The sequence below is a fragment of the Ascaphus truei genome, chromosome 1 (genome assembly GCF_040206685.1).
Source record: "Ascaphus truei isolate aAscTru1 chromosome 1, aAscTru1.hap1, whole genome shotgun sequence".
Lineage (NCBI taxonomy): Eukaryota > Metazoa > Chordata > Amphibia > Anura > Ascaphidae > Ascaphus > Ascaphus truei.
In genome coordinates, this window is record NC_134483.1 from 266,771,016 (window position 1) to 266,791,630 (window position 20,615).

A 20,615-nucleotide genomic window follows, 5' to 3' on the forward strand; every position below is an offset into this window, starting at 1 on the left:
AAAAATATCCTCAGATTGGGTACACATTAATCCCTTAAATCGGAATACGTGAGTGATTTTCAATTAAACAATATATACCTGCAATCTATAAATGGCAAGTATTATGTATATAGGGCCATTGAATAAGACTAAACTCTAATTCAGGTCAGCTCTGACGATGTGTTACTGTGGTCTAGATATGCCTGCATAATGTTTAATTAATTATATACCAGCCAATTAAATACCAGCCAATCGGTCAATAGAGGTATGTTTAAATACCCAGGGTGGGGATAAGGTAACCATAGCAGCCCCTGACGAAGCCCGAGTGGAGAAACGCGTAGGGCCAGCGTGATTGGAGCAGGGAGAGTGACGCCGAGAGACTGTTTCTAGTGTGAGCCGAACGGAGCATTGACAGTGAATAACACAGAGGGAAATCTCGCGAGAGCCGTACAAGATCGGATCACCTGATGCGGAAGCACTCGCCGGTGTGAGGAGGTCTGGAAGTCGGCGTTCTATACCACGAGTGTGAGAGACTCGCTAAACACTCTCTACTGCCCGTTTTTAACTCATAGAATGTGAGTTAAATACTTTTGTTTTTTATCCTTAGATGTTTTATTAAAAGGTTTTACACATATGTTTCTCCTTTTATTCCCTACCCATCCCCTTATATGAGATCCACATCAAGGTATAGTCTGCTAAAACAGACTCAACGTGATTGCTGCAAGGAGCCTTCAGGACAAATCCTTCCCAAGATCCAGGAGCCAAGAAACAGACGAACTACAGGAGCTGAGTTCGGGAGTCCCTACGTGGATTAAAGGCCTTTATTGATCTGACTAGTGTAAGTGCATATCTCACCAATTTCTAATCTGTTTGTATTGATATACTGCCCTATGATTTTTTTCCTCTTTCTCTTTTCTCTTCCCCTGCACATGTGCGCCTAGGTCACTCTTTGCAATATATATATATATATATATATATATATATATATACTCCCCAGATGAAGTCCTAGTTACAGGACGAAACGCGTAGGGTGGAGGCTCTAAGACAACTCTTAGCTCCCCTATCCAGTATCTACATCCAGCAGAATCTCCCGATCACCCCTGGACAGTATACTCGAGTTGCGGCCGTTATCCCGGTTTAGTGACGTCAGCGGGCTAGGCTCGCGAGATCGGAGGAACAACCAGGAAGCTCAGGAGAATAGCTGCAGCCGGAGGAAAGCCACTACGGAGGATCTTGGCATTCCACGTGGAGGACAAACACATCGTGACTCCAGGCAGCAGGACGAAGAGGATTATTATATCCTATATGCTTGTTAACATCTGCTACTTTGTAAGTAGCGATCTACCTTTGCGCATATACTTTTACTAAAACGTACTTCACTATATTTCATTTTCTCTTCATTTAATTTCAGAGCAACCAGCAATTCCCAATATATCCTCAGTCCATTTATGCTCAATTTTATTGTTGAGTTAGCAGTTTTGCGCCGATGTTCTTCCCTTTCCCTATATATGTGCTATTGTGTATAGCTTAACATTCGGGCAGCAACTGTTACTATTTTTGTTTAATTGTTTTAATTTGTGCACTTAGTATTTTTATAGTATATATATATATATATATATATATATATATATATATATATATATATACTATAAAAATACTAAGTGCACAAATATATATATACCTCAATGGTTTCGGGTCCACCAACAAGGTCTTTGGGGACCAGTGATGCAGGGTTTAAAGCTTGAGAATCTATGCCACAAATGCTATGCAGGTGTCATCCCACTATCCTATGGGCTGTTACAGGGTTCAAGCAGTGTGTGCATATGCACACACGCTTATCATTAATAGAGAAAAAGTGATATTCTCACCTCTAAAGAAATGAACATTTTATCCCTTTCCTGTAGTTGATTTTTCAAGGATTGTAACTCTGGACCTGTTCCTTGATTCTGTTTTGGATCCAACGTGCGAATAACCTGAAAAACACAATATTTTCTTTGTAGATAAAAAAAATATCAATTCAATTTGCAAAAAATTTAACATACAACATACTGTACAATATACACAGCAAAAACAAGGCATGCTCTAAAGAACATGGCAATGTTTTATTAGTGATCAATTTAATGGTACAGTATTTGTTTTGTGGTTTATAGAAATTATTTTTTACTTACACTTTTTGCTTTTTCTAGATATTTTTTGTATCGCTCTTCCATTTGTTTCATATCATCTTCCTTTTTCCGTAAAGCCTCTTGCAATTCTTCAATCTTTAATGCTGTAGTTATTAAAAAAACAAAAAAACCTTAGAGATTTTGTTACAAGTTAAACTGTTAGAAAAAAAATACAAAAAAAATAATATGCCAGTTAAGGGAAGGAAAAAGGAAATGACGCGGCGGTCACAGCTCCTCCAATCAGCCTCACGCATTTAGAAAAAATAAAAAAACTTTATTGATTATGCAACATGAACAACAGCAAAAGGACACTCTGACGCGTTTCGTCTGGGGTCAGACTTTATCAAAGAAAACTTTACCAGACGAAACGCGTCAGAGTGTCCTTTTGCTGTTGTTCATGTTGCATAATCAATAAAGTTTTTTATTTTTTCTAAATGCGTGAGGCTGATTGGAGGAGCTGTGACCACCGCGTCATTTCCTTTTTCCTTTCCTGGCTTGTTATTCACGGCTGGAGCACGCCGACATCACCACGCCGACAGCACCACGCAGCTGGATATCGTACTGCTTCATTTTCAGCTACACTGGCAGACCACGCAGGCAATTCGTGAGTACTGACCGCTGACTCCATCTCCGCTGGACACAGGGTGTAGGTGAGATATGTAATCGGATCTTATGGACTTGCCTTTGGGCATTTCTCTGGAGGTGCCCAACTGTACTTCTACCGTAAACGCCCCCCACCCTGCATTAGTCTACAATTGGATGAAGTTTCTGTGATTGTTCATACATAATCAAGTGATGTCTTGCTCCTCTATTACTATGGACTGAAAAACAGCCTTGGTTTTAATAGCCCCAGGGACACAAGGGGGTCATTCCCCAATACTTTTTCACTAAAAAAAAAATATGAACTACTAAAATACTAAAAAAAAAAAAAAATGAACTGCCAATTATCTTGTTAGAGCAATCCTATCTTTACATTATTCATGTATAAATTAAAAATTACTAAAAATTCAAAATACGTACATCATGTAGAGTGAAGCTCATTGATTGTGAAAGTAAGGCCTCGGCCATGTTTCCTGCTTGCCTGCTGATGCACGCTGAGGCTCAGGGAAAGCGGGTGCTTTACCTGGCCTTGCAGTTGCTTGCCCTGCGCGCCATCAGGGGGTGGGCTGGGGGCGGGCCAGTTACATCACGGAGCTGGTTCGCCCTCATTGGGCGAACCGCTCACGTGACCGGCCCTGCACTCCGGCAAGCGCTTGTTTTTTAAAATCTGCTAAGACCTACGCTTCCGCGTGCTTGCGGAAGCGTAGGCGAGCCCCTACTAAAGCCGCTCTAATTGCGGCTGTAGGAGCTCAGTGGCAAGCATGAGCGAGCGACAGCACGCTTCAGCAAGCAAGCAGGTAACATGGCCAAGGCCTAAGAGGTGACTAAGCAGTACCAAAGGATGTATACACCAACAGTATAAAGGCATATCCCGGTTTAAGGACATTCACTTTAAGTACACTCGCGAGAAAGGACATATTTTCAATAGCACCATACCCCTGTGTCCGCACGCTGGCTTCGCGAGTACGGACACTTATTCTGCCCTACCGACCGCCGTAGTAGTGACGTGCTGATTCCCCTCGTCCAATAGGACAGGCATGTTCTGAATAGCAATACCTGCTCCCTACCTGTACCGAAGCATCGATAAGTGGGAAAGAAGAAAGTGCTTCACTTTAAGTACATTTTCGCTTTACATACTGTGACATACAGTGGCAACACCTCTATTCGGCTAGCTCCGCGAATTTCAGATTATCCCGGTTATGTGCGGTTTTGTGTCGTTTTCGCCCGGAGTGAATTGCGTTATTTTCACGCCCGTGATTTAAGCATTTTATTCTCGCTGTCTGCAATACTGCAATGCCGTGTAAAAACTCATGGGGGCGTTTGCGAGCTGTTGTCTTTGAAGTCTAATACCTTCTGCTCATTTTGACTTAGCTGCGCTGGTTTGAAACGGCTTTCTCCGCCATTACGGTCAATGATAGGACCCTCCTCACCGGCGTGACCCTTTCTCGTCGCCATTACTGGTCGGACCCTGTTGGGGTCAAGTGTGAGGGTTTCTAACATCTATGGGCAAAATGAATTTTATTTCTAGGTACCCTAGAACAGAAGTTCCCACGCCAATTGGCCGTTAACTTGACCGAGGCCCTAGTTCCCACGCCAATTGCGCGATTACCCTGATTCCGTTCTGTTGCCACGAGAAGGTCGCTATTTGCCATGCAATCCTGCCTGAACTAGGATTACATGGTGACCGAATCTGAGCCCTCTATGTTGAACAGAACCGGAGTTATGGGTTCCAGGTTTCTGCTCATTCTGACTTAGCCGTTTCAAAGCAGCGCGGCTTTCTCCGCCATTACAGTCAATGATAGGACCCTCCTCGCCGGCGTGACCCTTTCTCGTCGCCATTACTGGTCGGACCCTGTTGGGGTCAAGTGAGGGGGTTCCTAACATCTATAGGCAAAATGAATTTTATTTCTTGGTGCCCTAGAACAGAAGTTCCCACGCCAATTGCCCTAATTCCCACGCCAATTGCACGATCATTGCTCTTTTTTGACAATGTTGCCGATCTTGCGGCTTTGCGGTCTGGCAGTAAAAAAACAGTGCAGTAAGCCTCGACATTTGTTACACTGTCAAAGGAGCAAATGGAAACAATGTAAGACAAATCAACATGTTCTTTTATTGGTGGAGTCAGTACAAAAACATTTATTTACAAATACTGTACAATGTTGAAATATTTTAAGTGCACAGCAATTCAAAACATCAACAGGTGTATAGTTTACTGCTATAGTACATGTGTGAAAACATTTGTCAGTCAGTATGGTTTACAGTTACATGTTTTAAATACAATACAGTACATTCTTTAATATCTTTAAAATATAAATAAATATATAAATATAATTTAAAATAATCCGTTCTGTGGGTCTGAGCGGGTTGAAATTGCACCAGTACAGTCCTAGAGGGCAGCAAACAGGGCAGGTTTTGAGGGCAACCTTGAAAACCGTGCCTGTTTGCGGCCCTCAGGGACTGGAGTCGTGAATGTCCTGTGTAAAAAAACACACAACAACACTTTGCTCATTTTCTGCAGTTACTGTAGTCATTGTGTTTTTAATCCGTCCCTAGCCAAGCGTCAATCGGCTGACTGCACCTGCGTGTACTCTAATCCTTTTAGAGATGGGAGCTTTACAGCGCATGAGTCACCCTACCCTACCAACCCCCTCTCCACAGAGTCGTTAATCTTCTGAATATTGCCATTGTGTTCTTAATCCGTCCATAGCCGAGCTACAAAGCCTCAGTGCGCCTGCGTGTAATCACACCATTCCCCCCCCCCCCCCCGCCCCAACCCTTAGAGGCTTTGTTTACGGTAACGCACTGGAAAATCCCCTCTCGAATTTGAAATGTAAATCTGATGTGCACAGCATTGTGAGAATTGAGAGTAAAAAAACCATTAACTGATTCATGTTGTTTTGTCATTCATTCTTATACTGTCGGGGGGGGGGGGGGGGGTGGTTGTTGTCAATGATTATGATTAGCAGGAAAGTGAATAAATATTTATTTTATTTTGTCAGGACCCAAAAAATACAAATATAAAAATAATCATGAAAATACATAATGCAGTCTTTATTAAGTTCTTTTGGCAGATGGAAATTGGATAACCATTTAGAATACATTTGTAAAACATGGGGAAACATGAATAATGAACATTTATAAGAATATTATTTACTAATATATACTGTAATGTACTGTATGATATATATACTGTATACTGTATATACTGTATAGTAATATTATTTTTTCCGTCTTTATCTTTTCCTCATTCTGTCTACAGTTCAGTAGTTGATTGAGAGAGGAGAGGTTTTGTGTACATCATTACTGCTGTTTATATACTGTACATTTTACTGTACAAACAGATTAGACTGCACACAAAAACCCACCTCCCCCCAGGCCACCCTTTTTTCCTGAAACGACAAGTAAACAAAAAATGAGTGCAGTTACTGTACTATATGTGCATACTGTATTATGGCATTGTGTGATGTGTCGAACTACTGTAGGTGGCTGGTGCTACTTTCTCTGGAAAGAAAAAAATTGAGCAGTTAGTAGGCAGTTACTGTAGTACTGTCAAACTAGTCTACTGTATACTGGAACTAATGTATACTCTGACTACTGTCAAATTCTATGTACTGTAACCCGATGGCTGGTGCTGCTCTCTCTGTAAAGAAAAAACTAACTACTGTATACTCTGACTATCTGGAAAGAAAAAATCTGTGCCATACTTACCTGTATCATACAGTACTTACAATACTACAGCACAGTACTACTTTCCTGATGCTTGCCCATTACGCGCGATCACAATGGGCAACAGTGGCAATATGGTCTATATATTTATTGCAGCGTTCCACGGTGAGTACATCGTTCCAAAAGCTCATTATGCCTTTCAACAACTCGTCCTTTTTGGAGGGTTTCGCCACTTTCCGGATATGGTCCTTCAGCTGATGCCAGACCATTTCGATCGGATTGAAGTCTGGCGATCTGTCATTGGAAAGAAAGGACAATTGGTTTAAGAGCTAAAAACAGTGGGGAACAAAAATGGGACACGGTCTACTGCACTTACTCCGCTGGCGTCTTCACCCAGTTGATGCTGCGCTCAAGGATATGCGCCGTTGACGCGGTGTGCTTCGGATCGTTGTCCTGGTAGAAGCGGTGACCATTGGCGAACTCACGTGTGATGTATTGCACTATCTCGGGCACAATGTTGTCTTGGAAGAAAGCTTTATTCATGATTCCTATAGCAAGAAAAGAAAAGTGCTCAAAAAACTGCACAATAGTACAGTACAGTGCATACAGTAAGGCAACACTAGTAAAGTACAGTGCATTAGGCGACATTATATTTGATAAATTTTACCTTCAAAGATGAAAATGCAACCCGGTCCACGCCTAGAGATGGCACCCCACACATGCAGCTTCACAGGGTGTTTTGGCCGCGGCTTCAAAGATATGCGGCCTTTTTTGTGGAATGCAAAGCTTGCAAATCTCTCCAGCGACACAGTAGACTCATCAGTGAAGATGCAATCCTGGAAAATCTCCCCACTGTCGATCCATGCCTGGGCCTGGACCACTCTTTTGATTTTGTTTGCGTCCCGTATCATGGGGTACGCTCTGTAATGACAAGGAATAAAAAAAATTAGCGGCACAGTGCAGTACAGTTTGCGAAACAACACTTTTACCTCCCGTACTGTCCAGTACTAACCTCACACGTCCATATTTCCATCCAATGCTGCGTCTCATCTTCTTTATGCTGCTCTCGGATACAGTCAGATAGTGCTTTTCCTGCAGAGTGTTTTTAACCCTTAATACACTCCTCTCATCATTCTCCTCACTTATTTTGTCTACCAGAAGAGTTGTCTCCCTACAATGTAAAGAAAATATATTGTTTTATTAATATACAGCAATATAAAATGTACTGTATATAAATATAATGTTGTAATATAAATATAAATATACCAAAAATATATACTGTTGTAATATAAATATAAATATACACCCTATATATACCGTTGTACGATAAATAGAAATATACAAAAAATGTATACTGTTGTACTATAAATATAAATATACAAAATATATATACTGTTGTACTATAAATATAAATATACAAATATATATACTGTTGTAATATAAATATAAATATACACCCTATATATACCGTTGTACGATAAATAGAAATATACAAAAAATGTATACTGTTGTACTATAAATATAAATATACAAAATATATATACTGTTGTACTATAAATATACAAAATATATATACTGTTGTAATATAAATATAAATATACACCCTATATATACTGTTGTACGATAAATAGAAATATACAAAAAATGTATACTGTTGTACTATAAATATAAATATACAAACTATGTTGTAATATAAATCAACAGAAATAACAACAGTATTACAGTAGATACAGAACTGTACTGTAGATGTACTGTACTGTATGAACAGTACAGTATGTACAGTTTTATATATTTTTTTTTGATAAGTTTTATAAATATACTTACGCGTTAGTTACCCTTGGTGCCTTTTTGCGGTCTCTGTTTTTTCCGTATGCATGATAGCACACGGTGGTTGATGGCACAACGAGGTCAGAAGTAGCTAACCAGTGCTGGATAGCAGCAATTCGGTGTCCGCTCGTGTACATCTCCTTAATTCGCATGCTGAGCTCCTCTGAAATCCTTTTAACAGGCATTGCTGCGAGTAGAAAGAAATACAAACACAAGAATGTATATTCGATGTTTAGTCGATGTGTATTCTATGTGCAGTCAATACACAAAATGGATGGTGTATTTATATGGTAATGACTCACATTAGAGTACGCCCACTTTCAACTCCTGTACCTGGTCGCCATGCATAAAAGGTTACACACTTTGCATAGCCCACAACTCGATGATCTTTATCTGAACTTGCCCTTGTCCAGATACTGCATTGTGCCACCTGCTTCCATGGAGCAACCCCGTTTCTATGGACGCAGGAACCCACTCGCCTCTGCCGTGCCTGTCAAGCTGAAAAAGCGAAAGGCGGTTGCCGTTTCCACGCCAAAGCGACAGGCTAAGGCCAATAAAGAAAACCTTCTGCTGACCCCAAAGGCTAAGGGTTTTCTTAGACGTAAGCCTCATTAAGTGAAGAAGATATATGGTGATGTACTCTCGACGCAAAACGATTGGCAGCCAACCCATCGAACCCGCAGACCACTTCCTCACATATGCTTCGACGACTCTGCTGTAGCTGTCCCGGAAATCTTCAGCCCGTCTTCTCCACCCCCATCTTCTCCGGTTCCATCCGACGACGCTGCCGCCTCTGAAATCCACGGGTCACTGTCTCCTTTGCGCTTAGATGACCCTTCTATAATTTTGGAACGCAAAAAGCGCAGACTACTTGTGAGTCATTGCGCACGCGTGAGCCAGTCTCCCGGCGGTCCTGCAGGCATAAGGGGGGTTAGTTGATCTTACGTTTTCATCCTGCTGACGTCATCAGTCCGGGTCCTTAACAGTTGGAACGCATCCGGATGTCTCATCTGGTGTGTTGCAAGTTCGCGCATGTGCAGTAGTTGTCGGATCGATCCTCTTCCCTTTCTGTGATTTTGGGATGCAAAAAGCGCAGACCAGTTGTAAGTCATTGCGCACGCGTAAGCCAGTCTCCCTGCGGTCCTGCAGGCATAAGGGGGGTAGTTGATCTTCCGTTTTCATCCATTTACATCCATCTTTATCTGTCATGCAGTGGGGGAGGATCATCAGAAGCCCACGATGTGAAAAGAAGGGAAAAAAAGGGGGGGGGGGGTTTCTGAATCAGCATAACACTTTTTGAACAAGATTTATGATATACAATTTTACTGTGAAAAGTGAGATTGTATATCATAAATCTTGTTCAAAAAGGGTGAAGAGGATCGAGCGGATAACTACCGCACATGCGCGAAGCGTTCCAACTGCTAAAGACCCGGATTGATGACGTCAGCAAGATGGATGCCAGGATACACAGAAATGATGAGAATGTAAACTCCACGAGGATTGCTAACAGCTGTTGGGGTTATCTAACAAGAGATACAAACTGAACCTGGACAATAGACTTATCCAATAAGGTGCATCAGAGTCAATGTAGTAATCACTACAATGAACATATATAAGAGTATACTTTGTACCATAAAGAAGCAACTGGCCCAGCTCAGGGCACTAAGTGTTGCAAGCACTCACGGTTTGGGGGATAATGGTGTCGTGATCCGGTCATCAATGCCTGTATCGTTGCACCGCCAACCCTCTCGTGACTAGGACATCACATGGGGTGGTCACGCGACCGGCGGTGTTCTCCTCTGCTGTCGGTGACTGTGTACCGGTGAGCTCCGTGTCTCAGCTGAGCTGCTGGTCTCTGCAATGAAGCGCTGTCTCTGTCATGTCTGCAGCATGTAGTGAGGTGGTCACGTGACCGGCGGGGCTCCCCTTTGTGTGCAGCGATTACTCGGCGTGCAATCCGGCGTACAATGGCATGTGAAAACTTCCAGCAGCAGCAGGAAGAATAGCGGAGCACAGCCAAAAAGATAAAGCAGGGTAAAAACGTGGGTGGTGACTACAAAAGGTTTATTGAAACAGACGGGTGTAGCTGATGGATCCTCTGACGCGTTTCAGCCCTAGAGCCTTTGTCAAAGAGTGATTTCAGCATGGGGGAGACATAGATATAGGCAGAATAAACGCAGAACACCTGCACAAGATAAGAATCAGGTGAGGTGGGTAATTCACCTATTAACCTTGTGCTGAACACATAAAAACCGTTTAAAAACAGTGCTTGCAATACATCACAAAGAATATCACAAAAAGTATATATAGATAGTCCCAAAGATATGAGAATAAACAGTATAAGCCCTTAGACATAAAATATGAATGAGCATAGATGATATCAACAGTATAATATGTATACATGTTATGGTTGCTAAGCAAGACAATAAAATGCAAGATAAAATAATCAGCGGTCTGTTAAAGAACAATTTGTATAAGTGTGTTATTTATAAATGGATATAGAGATCTCTGTTCAAAATAATGATGAAGGGACAAGGATAGCAGGATAACAGCATACTGTTTGAGGATGGATATGCATAGAATGGATAACTGAGCAATGTAAAAAGTAGATAAATGGATATATGACAGGGGGGTTGTGAGGGGTGGGTGGAGGGTGGTGAGTGGGGGGAAGGGGAGGGAAAGGAAGGGGGGGGAAGATGGGGGGGGAAAAGGGGGGGCAAGGGAGGGGGGGAGGGGGAGGGGAGAGGGGGACAGGGGAAGGGAGAAGGGGGGGGAGAGAGGAGGGAGGTGGAGGGAGAGAGGAGGGAGGGGGGGGGGGGGGGTAGAGAGGAGGGAGGGGGGGGGAAGTACTGAAAAACAGAGTATACAAACATGAGTGATACTAATCTTGTAGAAAATGTTGCAATTCCCAATCTACATTGAGACCGTGTGGTTGCAGGGTATCTAACAAAAAGATCCATTGCATCTCCATTTTGTTTAATCTATTGAGTCGGTCTCCCCCTCTGATGTTAGTGGGGATATGGGCAATTCCAAAGAATCTGAAGTTCTTGAGACCACCATTCGAACAAGATGTAAAATGTTTCGAGACGGGGTGAAACATATCTTTTTTCAGTATCAATCTTACATGTTCAGATATCCTAATGTGTAACGGACGAATTGTCCTACCAACATATTTGGCGTTACAACCACACATAATAACATACACAACATAGCTCGTGTGACAATTGATGAATGTGGAGATTCTAAATTTAGACACTGTGGATACTGTAGCTATTCTTTGCAACCACACGGTCTCAATGTAGATTGGGAATTGCAACATTTTCTACAAGATTAGTATCACTCATGTTTGTATACACTGTTTTTCAGTACTTTCCCCTCCCCCTCCACCCTCCACCCTGCCCCCTCCCTCCTCCCCTTCTCCCTTCCCCTCCTCCCCCCCTTTCCCCCCCTTCCTTTCCCTCCCCTTCCCCCCACTCACCACCCTCCACCCACCCCTCACAACCCCCCGTCATATATCCATTTATCTACTTTTTACATTGCTCAGTTATCCATTCTATGCATATCCATCCTCAAACAGTATGCTGTTATCCACATGTATACATATTATACTGTTGATATCATCTATGCTCATTCATATTTTATGTCTAAGGGCTTATACTGTTTATTCTCATATCTTTGGGACTATCTATATATACTTTTTGTGATATTCTTTGTGATGTATTGCAAGCACTATTTTTAAACGGTTTTTATGTGTTCAGCACATGGTTATTAGGTGAATTACCCACCTCACCTGATTCTTATCTTGTGCAGGTGTTCTGCGTTTATTCTGCCTATATCTATGTCTCCCCCATGCTGATGGATCACTCTTTTACAAAGGCTCTAGGGCTGAAACGCGTCAGAGGATCCATCAGCTACACCCGTCTGTTTCAATAAACCTTTTGTAGTCACCACCCACGTTTTTACCCTGCTTTATCTTTTTGGCTGTGCTCTGCTATTCTTCCTGCTGCTGCTGGAAGTTTTCACATAACAAGAGATACAGACTGGACATTGGCTAAAAGGACTGAATCAGCACATGAATTCCATCAGCACTAATTGAACAGATTGCATTGTGGGGGTTTGGGGCACTATTTATATGTTGTTACAAGGGAATGTACTTATGCCATTGTCACTTGATAAAGACCATTATGGTCGAAACGTCGTGTTGGCTCAATAAATGAGTTTGATTTTCTAAACCCGTTGTGCCCTATGTTCCTTTGTTCATCTGTTCAGGACTGATTGCAGGCTTTCGTGCAAACACTGGAGCACCGGTAACTGTATCATTATTTTTCTTTTTGAGGTGTGCAGCATTTCTCTTATATTGTCTGGACTGTTACTACCTGTACTTATGCTTGCACCCACCTGATTGCTATTATTAGCATAATTGTTTATTTTACTGATTAGCTTTTTAGCTTTATGTCAGTATCTATTGGGTTAATACCTCATTTGCTTATACCTGTTGCTACACAGGAGCTTTGATTCGCATTTGGATATATTTTTTTGCTAGTGGCAAGTGGCAAGGAATTTTAATATATGGAAGGTCTGGATAATTTGTCAAGTGGATTGTCTAATAGAGCAGAAATAAAGACTTTTAATGACGAAGAAATCAGTAAAATTTTGTTTATATCAACCCCACAAGAGGCTTTTGGGCCGGATAGACCCACAGACCATATTAAAGATTTAGAAAGGCTTAAGAAAAAAGAAATCGAACTTTACTCTCATGGTAATACATTATCAGAGTACTACAAACAGAAACTCATCCCTAGGGGGTTTCGGATAAAAAAATCGCCCAACAATTGGAATTGACAGCAATGTTTTCTGTGACAATTGGTGCAAAATTTTGAACAAAGCATCACTTGATTTAATACTACTAGTGATAGAAGAAGTGGGTCAGCAACTCACTACTGTGAGGCATGAAATTCTAAAAATAGAGATTGTTATTGAGCAGACACATCAGAATGACATCACTGTCCAATTATTAGATGAGCTTAAAACCAAGCTACAAAAATTTAAGGATGATTTAATCCACTTCAAGAAACAAAAGTTTAAAAAGGTAGTGACCGATTATAAAGATAATACTGTCTATTTTTGGAGAAAGGCAGATAGACGTTCAAAGAATTTAACAAAATCAAAATAAGGTGGCCAAAAAAGCCACATGTTTCACGAGTGACTCTGATACCACATCATCAGCGGAGGGTGCAGTAACCCAAACCCCAGGGAGGTCTTTTTTAGACAAGGGACGAGGACAGACATCAAGGGCCAAAGACGCAAGACAAGGAGGGGCTGCAGAAGTGCAAAGAACGCCTCGCCCACGACCATGAGTAAGCATAATTTGATCATTAATTTGTCTTCTCATGAATTAACAGAAATGGATATTTGTGTTTTATCCAAAGGTCCCTCATTCGTTCCTACTACAAGACCTGATCCCTTTGCATTAGAGGCTGAATTGTTTAAATTTGAAAGAAATTTGAATTTAAAATCTTTTTTCTCTAGACCCACAGATCAGCAAGATCAGCAGTGGCAGCAACAAGAGCAGGTAAACCCTAATCGATGCAAATTAAAATCAAGGTTTATTGCACCCTTCAAAAACTCAGGTGTAAATGTATTTATGCGCCTAATAAAAAATGATGTCAAACAATATTTTAAAAAGCATCATTACACAAATTACAATCTGACTATTGCACAGAAGGTGGCTTTAAAGAAACTTAGGGAAAACAGTAACATCATTTTTAAAAAAGCGGACAAGGGAGGAGCACTTGTAGTGCAGGATTACAGTGTGTATAAAATAGAGCTTCTGAGGCAATTAGAGAATCGAGAGTGTTATATTAAACTTGACATGGACCCGACTTTTTAAGGTATCAAACAGAAATCAAGGGGATACTGCAATTAGGATTAAATAATTTATGGATTAGTGAAGAAATAGTAAATTTTCTTACTATGAAAAACCCAAGGCGCCCAGTCATCTTCTTATTGCCCAAGATCCACAAGAGTTTGCAAAATCCCCCAGGTAGGCCCATAATATCAGCCACCTGTTCCATTAACCAACCACTAGCAGTTTTTATTGATACCTTTCTTCAACCTTTGGTGACTAAAAGTAAATCTTACATACGGGATACCTTTGATTTTCTTAAAAAAATACGCACAGTGCCATTGATTGGAAAAAACATTATCATGGTAACTATGGATGTAACTAATTTATACACCATAATTCCTCACGACGGTGGCTTAGACGTCATTCGACAAAATCTGACTAATTCTCATAAATCAAATCCAACTGTGGATTATATCATGCTCCTCCTACATTTCGTTTTATATAAGAATTACTTTAAGTTCGAGCAGACTTTTTATCTACAAACAGCAGGGACAGCCATGGGCAGCAATGTGGCCCCGTCCTATGCTAATTTATATATGACTGACTTTGAGGAGAAATGTATTTATCCTACAGAACATTACACTAAGATGTTATTTTACTGTAGATATATTGACGATCTGCTATTTCTTTGGGAGGGTACGGAGGAAGAACTTGTCAATTTTTTTGATTATCTGGATGGGTTGAACACCACAGTAAGGTTTACAAAAAATTGGAGCACTAAGCAGATTTCGTATCTAGATGTGCTCCTCACATATGAAAATGGAGAACTTCATAGTGATCTTTATAGAAAACCCACAGACAAAAATAGCACTTTACATGCTTCAAGTTTCCACCCTGAACGATTTAAGCAAATGCTACCATTTTCTCAAAAGATCAGGGCTACACGCATAGTGGATAGGCCTATTAAATTGGAGGAAACTCTAAAGGAGATTGAGGATAGATTTGTTGAGAGGGGACACAACAGATCTGAAATTATCACAGCTTTAAACACAACACCGCAATCAAATTCGAAAAGTGATCGTCTGACATTTGTAAGTAAATTCACAACTGCCAGTGGTTTTATTAAAAAACACTCATAAAGCACTGGAAAGTACTACAGACAGACGATATACTAAAGGAGGTCTGTAAGGATTTCCCACGTTTTGCTTATAAACGTGGAGAAAATCTTAAGGACATCCTGATTAAGGCTGATAATGAGAAACATTATATGGCACCACATTTTTGGAGCTCACCCAAAGTGGGTTGTTTTAAGTGTTATGGGTGTAGCATTTGCAACAGTCTGAACACGGGGGATAAGTTTTACCACCCAAGGAGTGGCAGATTGTTCAGTATTAAAGAGCGGATCACCTGCACAACTACAAACATAATCTACATGATTAAATGTCCTTGTGGACTATGTTATATTGGGAAGAGCAATCGTATGCTCAAAACCAGATTTATAGAACATAAGAGTAAAATCAGTAATCGTGCAGAGGATACCGCTCTCATCAAACATTGCTCCGAATTTAGTCACCCAATATCGTCATTGAAACTAATGGGTATTGAACATATTAAAAAAGCTAGGGCAGGTCAGGACAAGGATGTTTTACTATTACAGCGGGAATCCTTCTGGATCCACACATTAGACACTGTATTTCCCAATGGACTGAATGATTTTTTGTCATTGAGCTGTTTCATTGAGGAGCGATAAAACCCTTTTTTCTCCATAGGTTGCTGCCATTGCCTGCTGTAGTTACATTAATAAATGGTCATGTGAATACACCTTGTGGGTTATGTTTTTGAAAAGACTTGACAAAGACCAACCTTTTTTAGCTTATTTATTGTTAATCACTTTTAACAGTAAGATTGTATATCATAAATCTTGTTCAAAAAGTGTTATGCTGATTCAGAACCCCCCCTTTTTTTTCTTCTTTTCACATCGTGGGCTTCTGATGACGAAGATATCCTCCCCCACTGCATGACAGATAAAGATGGATGTGAATGGATGAAAACGGAAGATCAACTACCCCCCTTATGCCTGCAGGACCGCAGGGAGACTGGCTTACGCGTGCGGAATGACTTACAACTGGTCTGCGCTTTTTGCGTCCCAAAATCACAGAAAGGGAAGAGGATCGATCGGATAACTACCGCACATGTGCGAACCTGAAACGCAAGCGTTCCAACTGCTAAGGACCCGGATTGATGACGTCAGCAAGATGGATGCCAGGACACTACTGCACATGCGCGAACTTGCAACACACCAGATGAGACATCCGGATGCGTTCCAACTGTTAAGGACCCGGACTGATGACGTCAGCAGGATGAAAACGGAAGATCAACTAACCCCCCTTATGCCTGCAGGACCGCATGGAGACTGGCTCATGTGTGCGCAGTGACTCACAAGTAGTCTGCGCTTTTTGCGTTCCAAAATTATAGAAGGGTGAAGAGGATCGAGCGGATAACTACCGCACATGTGCGAACCTGAAACGCAAGCGTTCCAACTGCTAAGGACCCGGATTGATGACGTCAGCAAGATGGATGCCAGGATACACAGAAATGATGAGAATGTAAACTACACAAGGATTGCTAACAGCTGTTGGGGTTATCTAACAAGAGATACAGACTGGACATTGGCTACAAGGACTGAATCAGCACATGAATTCCATCAGCACTAATTGAACAGATTGCATTGTGGGGGTTTGGGGCACTATTTATTTGTTGTTACAAGGGAATGTACTTATGCCATTGTCACTTGATAAAGACCATTATGGTCGAAACGTCGTGTTGGCTCAATAAATGAGTTTGATTTGCTAAACCCGTTGTGCCCTATGTTCCTTTGTACTGACTCCACCAATAAAAGAACATGTTGATTTGTCTTACATTGTTTTCATTTTCAGTTTCCTTTGACAGTGTAACAAATGTCGAGGCTTACTGCACTGTTTTTTACTGCCAGACCGCAAAGCCGCAAGATCGGCAACATTGTCAAAAAAGAGCAATGATCGCGCAATTGGCGTGGGAATTAGGGCAATTGGCGTGGGAACTTCTGTTCTAGGGCACCAAGAAATAAAATTCATTTTGCCTATAGATGTTAGGAACCCCCTCACTTGACCCCAACAGGGTCCGACCAGTAATGGTGGCGAGAAAGGGTCACGCCGGCGAGGAGGGTCCTATCATTGACTGTAATGGCGGAGAAAGCCGTGCTGCTTTGAAACGGCTAAGTCAGAATGAGCAGAAACCTGGAACCCATAACTCCGGTTCTGTTCAACCTAGAGGGCTCAGATTCGGTCACCATGTAGTCCTAGTTCAGCCAGGATTGCATGGCAAATAGCGACACTCTCGTGGCAACAGAACAGAGTCAGGGTAATCGCGCAATTGGCGTGGGAACTAGGGCCTCGGTCAAGTTCACGGCCAATTGGCGTGGGAACTTCTGTTCTAGGGCACCTAGAAATAAAATTAATTTTGCCCATAGATGTTAGGAACCTGGCATTGTATACTGTAGAACACACATAATGTAAATGATACTGTACATGTAGAATAAATGCATAGTTTTATTTTTTCGGGTTTATTACACAGTATACTGTACGGCCGGAACAAGGGCAAAAAAACTGTAGATGTGGGGTTTTAAATCCGATTCAGCAATGTGCAGGCATTGTCACACAACGCGATATTATCCTTCGAAATCCCCCATTAGCCGTTTTCTTTTCTGAGGAAAAACAAAAAGAAAAGTTTTAATGTACAGTAATGCTCAGCCCCCTAAAGAAGTACCCAGCCAGCCCCACCAATAATTTTCCCCTGTTCACATGCGCATGCGCCTAGCGTTCCACCAATTGTTCAGTATCTGCAGTACAGTACTGTAGAAGCCGCTCAGCCAATGATATTGCTTACAGGAGAATCGTTTGACTTTGGAATCGCACCGATATTTATACAGTATTGTCAAAATAAAAAAAACACAGAAAATAATACGGCAACAATACTCACCATAGTATTTCCCATTCAGCTGGCGCCGGCGCCGGTCCACTGCCAGTCCAGCTTTCTTGATCATCCACGTCGATAGTTTGCAGCAGGGACTAGTCCACCTGTAGTCAGCTGGTGAGGCTGGAAATCTCTTAGGTACATGCAAGCTTCATCAAAACTGCACGCGAAATCCGGCTCAGCCTCAGGGCTGTCACTGACGGCGGGGCCGTCATTGGAAGCCGGTGCTGGTGCTGGTGCATTGCTTGGCAGCGACTGTCGTTTCTTAGTTGGTTTTAACACGACCCTTCGCCTTTTGCCGCCTTCATGATCATAGATACCGGAAAAATCCGGTGATACACACCAATACCCTCCAACAAATTGTGGCTCAATACGATGAAAACAGGGATCGCTACACAACCTTTTCCTTACTGCACGCTTCCACGTATGAGGAGTTGGCGAAAATTTGTAAAAGTCATAGTTTTCGATAAAATACTGATAAATTTGAACAACTGTTGCCATCTTATCCTCTGTTGCATTAATCGCGGCACATATCAAATACGCGTAACTTCTGTCGGGTTTTTGGAAAGCGGGCTGCACTTGAACACTCATGGCGGGCGGGTCTCTGGAGAATACTGTAACCGAAACTGGTCTTTGTCTTTCTTTAATATGAAAAGCCTAAATTGATACATTTTTGCAACCTCTTCCTTCAGTCTCAAGGCCAAGTTACAATGGCACACTGTGGTACAGTATCTTTTTTAAACGAAACACCTGCAAGCCGACACATTACTGAAGCGCATGCGCATTACAATTCATGAATATCTGCCATCTGGCGGACACGCGAAGCATTGCAGCCTATTAAATCCGAACCATTATCAATAAACCCATCAACCGCGCGTCAGCCGGGCATGACCCGTGGCTGGGAACGCAAAATGAACGCGGCATTCGCCAGGTGAAGAGCGTCGCATTCCAGGAACAAGCCAGGTAAAAACCGGTGATTTGTTAGAATAAAAGCTGCCGCAGCAGTAGTCCATGGAAGAAGGAACAGAGGGCACAACGGATTTTTGCAAAAGAAAACTCATTTATTGAGCCTATACACAGCAGTAGTCCAGTTCTCCCTCACCTGCCCTCCTAATCACTAGCACAGGTATTTAGATCAGAGAGGTTTGCTTTTCAGTCTCTCTTCTTAGAGCCTGGAGACTGGGGGTTTCGCTGCTCCCCTGCATCCAGTTCGGGGTGGACGGCCCCTTCAAGTATCACAGTACCAGAGGATTTGCCTGGACACTTGGGACCGAGTTCCCACCACGAACAGATAAGACAAACCCATGTTCATTGCCGTATCTAAAAGACTGTATGCTTTATCTAGTGACCCTAAATGAGAGGGCATTGTTTTTAAGCTGGGGAACCAGGTTAGTTGGCCCAGCAGCAGTTAGAGAGGCTGATTCTGCTGTGTAGTTAGATCCCTGAATGGGATAGGATTTTGTTTATTTGATTTGGTTTGTTTCTTGAAATAACAGTGTGGGAAATACTATAACACAGATATGAGTAAACCACTGAATGTTAATATCTGAGTGCCTCTTGCCTACACATGTTAAAGCTGCAGTCCCTTACTTGGATGAAAATAAAGCAGGCAGAAGCCTGAGTTAAGCAACGTAATACTTTGCATGATCCTGTTTTTGTATAATTAACCCTAGAAGACTGTGTTGGGAAGAAGCCAGACAGACGTCAGAGCTACAAAAGAGGGGCGTTTGTCACAATACATACTCTGGACCCATTGCGTACGTTAATGCGGGGTATGCCTGTAGTCATTTATTTGTATTTTCATGATACAGCATGCAATATGACATAGCAGATTAGGTAAAAAATTGATTTAATTTGAGTGCAACCTTTGGTAATTTATAATTAGGTTAAATACTTCTCATATTTACAGCTATATTGAAGGAAAACAAATAAAGAGAGAGAAAAATGTATTGTCTACTTACTGGATATTTTCCCCCTGGAATCCATTCATGGCAGGGATACTAGTGGGTAACTCTGCCCATCCAGAGACTAGGACAGAAAAATAACTTCTGCATGTGGTCCATAAAAAGCTCCTCCCCTGACATGCAGATTGTCTTCAGATTTACCCAATCTGAAATATATACTATGGACACACGACAACGAAAGGGAGGGAGAGTACCCAATGCCATGAACAGATTCTGGGAAAGAAAATTATGGTAAGTGGACTATACATTTACATTTTCCCATTCACGGTGGTGATACTAGTGGGACATACCCAAACAGTAATAATAACGGATGGAAAAAAAAAACCCCACTAACACATGCACAAGAATTAATCGGAAATATTTATGAATCACAGCTTAGAGCCCAAAGCTTGTATCAGCAGATGACTGGATGTTAAGTCTGTAAGATTTAATAAACGTGTCAAAGGATGACCACACAACCACTTTAAATAACTCAGCAGGTGATGCTATAGCCTTGAGAGCCCATGACGTGGCCAAAGCTCTAATTGAGTTCACCTTCAAATTCTCAGGATCCTG

General features: G+C 41.7%; 1 protein-coding gene and 1 long non-coding RNA gene across 4 annotated transcripts in view; one reads left to right on the forward strand and one right to left on the reverse strand.

Annotated features, from left to right (window-relative positions):
* Nucleotides 1–20,615, reverse strand: part of HOOK3 (hook microtubule tethering protein 3) — a 727,656-nt gene that overhangs the window by 62,419 nt on the left and 644,622 nt on the right. For all 3 annotated transcript variants that reach the window (XM_075603879.1, XM_075603871.1, XR_012802125.1), the window contains 2 exons: nucleotides 2,148–2,248; nucleotides 1,848–1,952 (listed from right to left, as the gene is read on the reverse strand). In XM_075603879.1, coding sequence (XP_075459994.1) covers nucleotides 1,848–1,952; nucleotides 2,148–2,248 — 206 coding nt within the window. Of the gene's footprint in view, nucleotides 1–1,847; nucleotides 1,953–2,147; nucleotides 2,249–20,615 lie in introns of those variants that run through there.
* Nucleotides 12,394–17,007, forward strand: LOC142496859 (uncharacterized). Its single transcript, XR_012802126.1, has 3 exons — nucleotides 12,394–13,594; nucleotides 13,767–13,809; nucleotides 16,086–17,007. It is a non-coding gene; the product is annotated as an uncharacterized LOC142496859 (long non-coding RNA).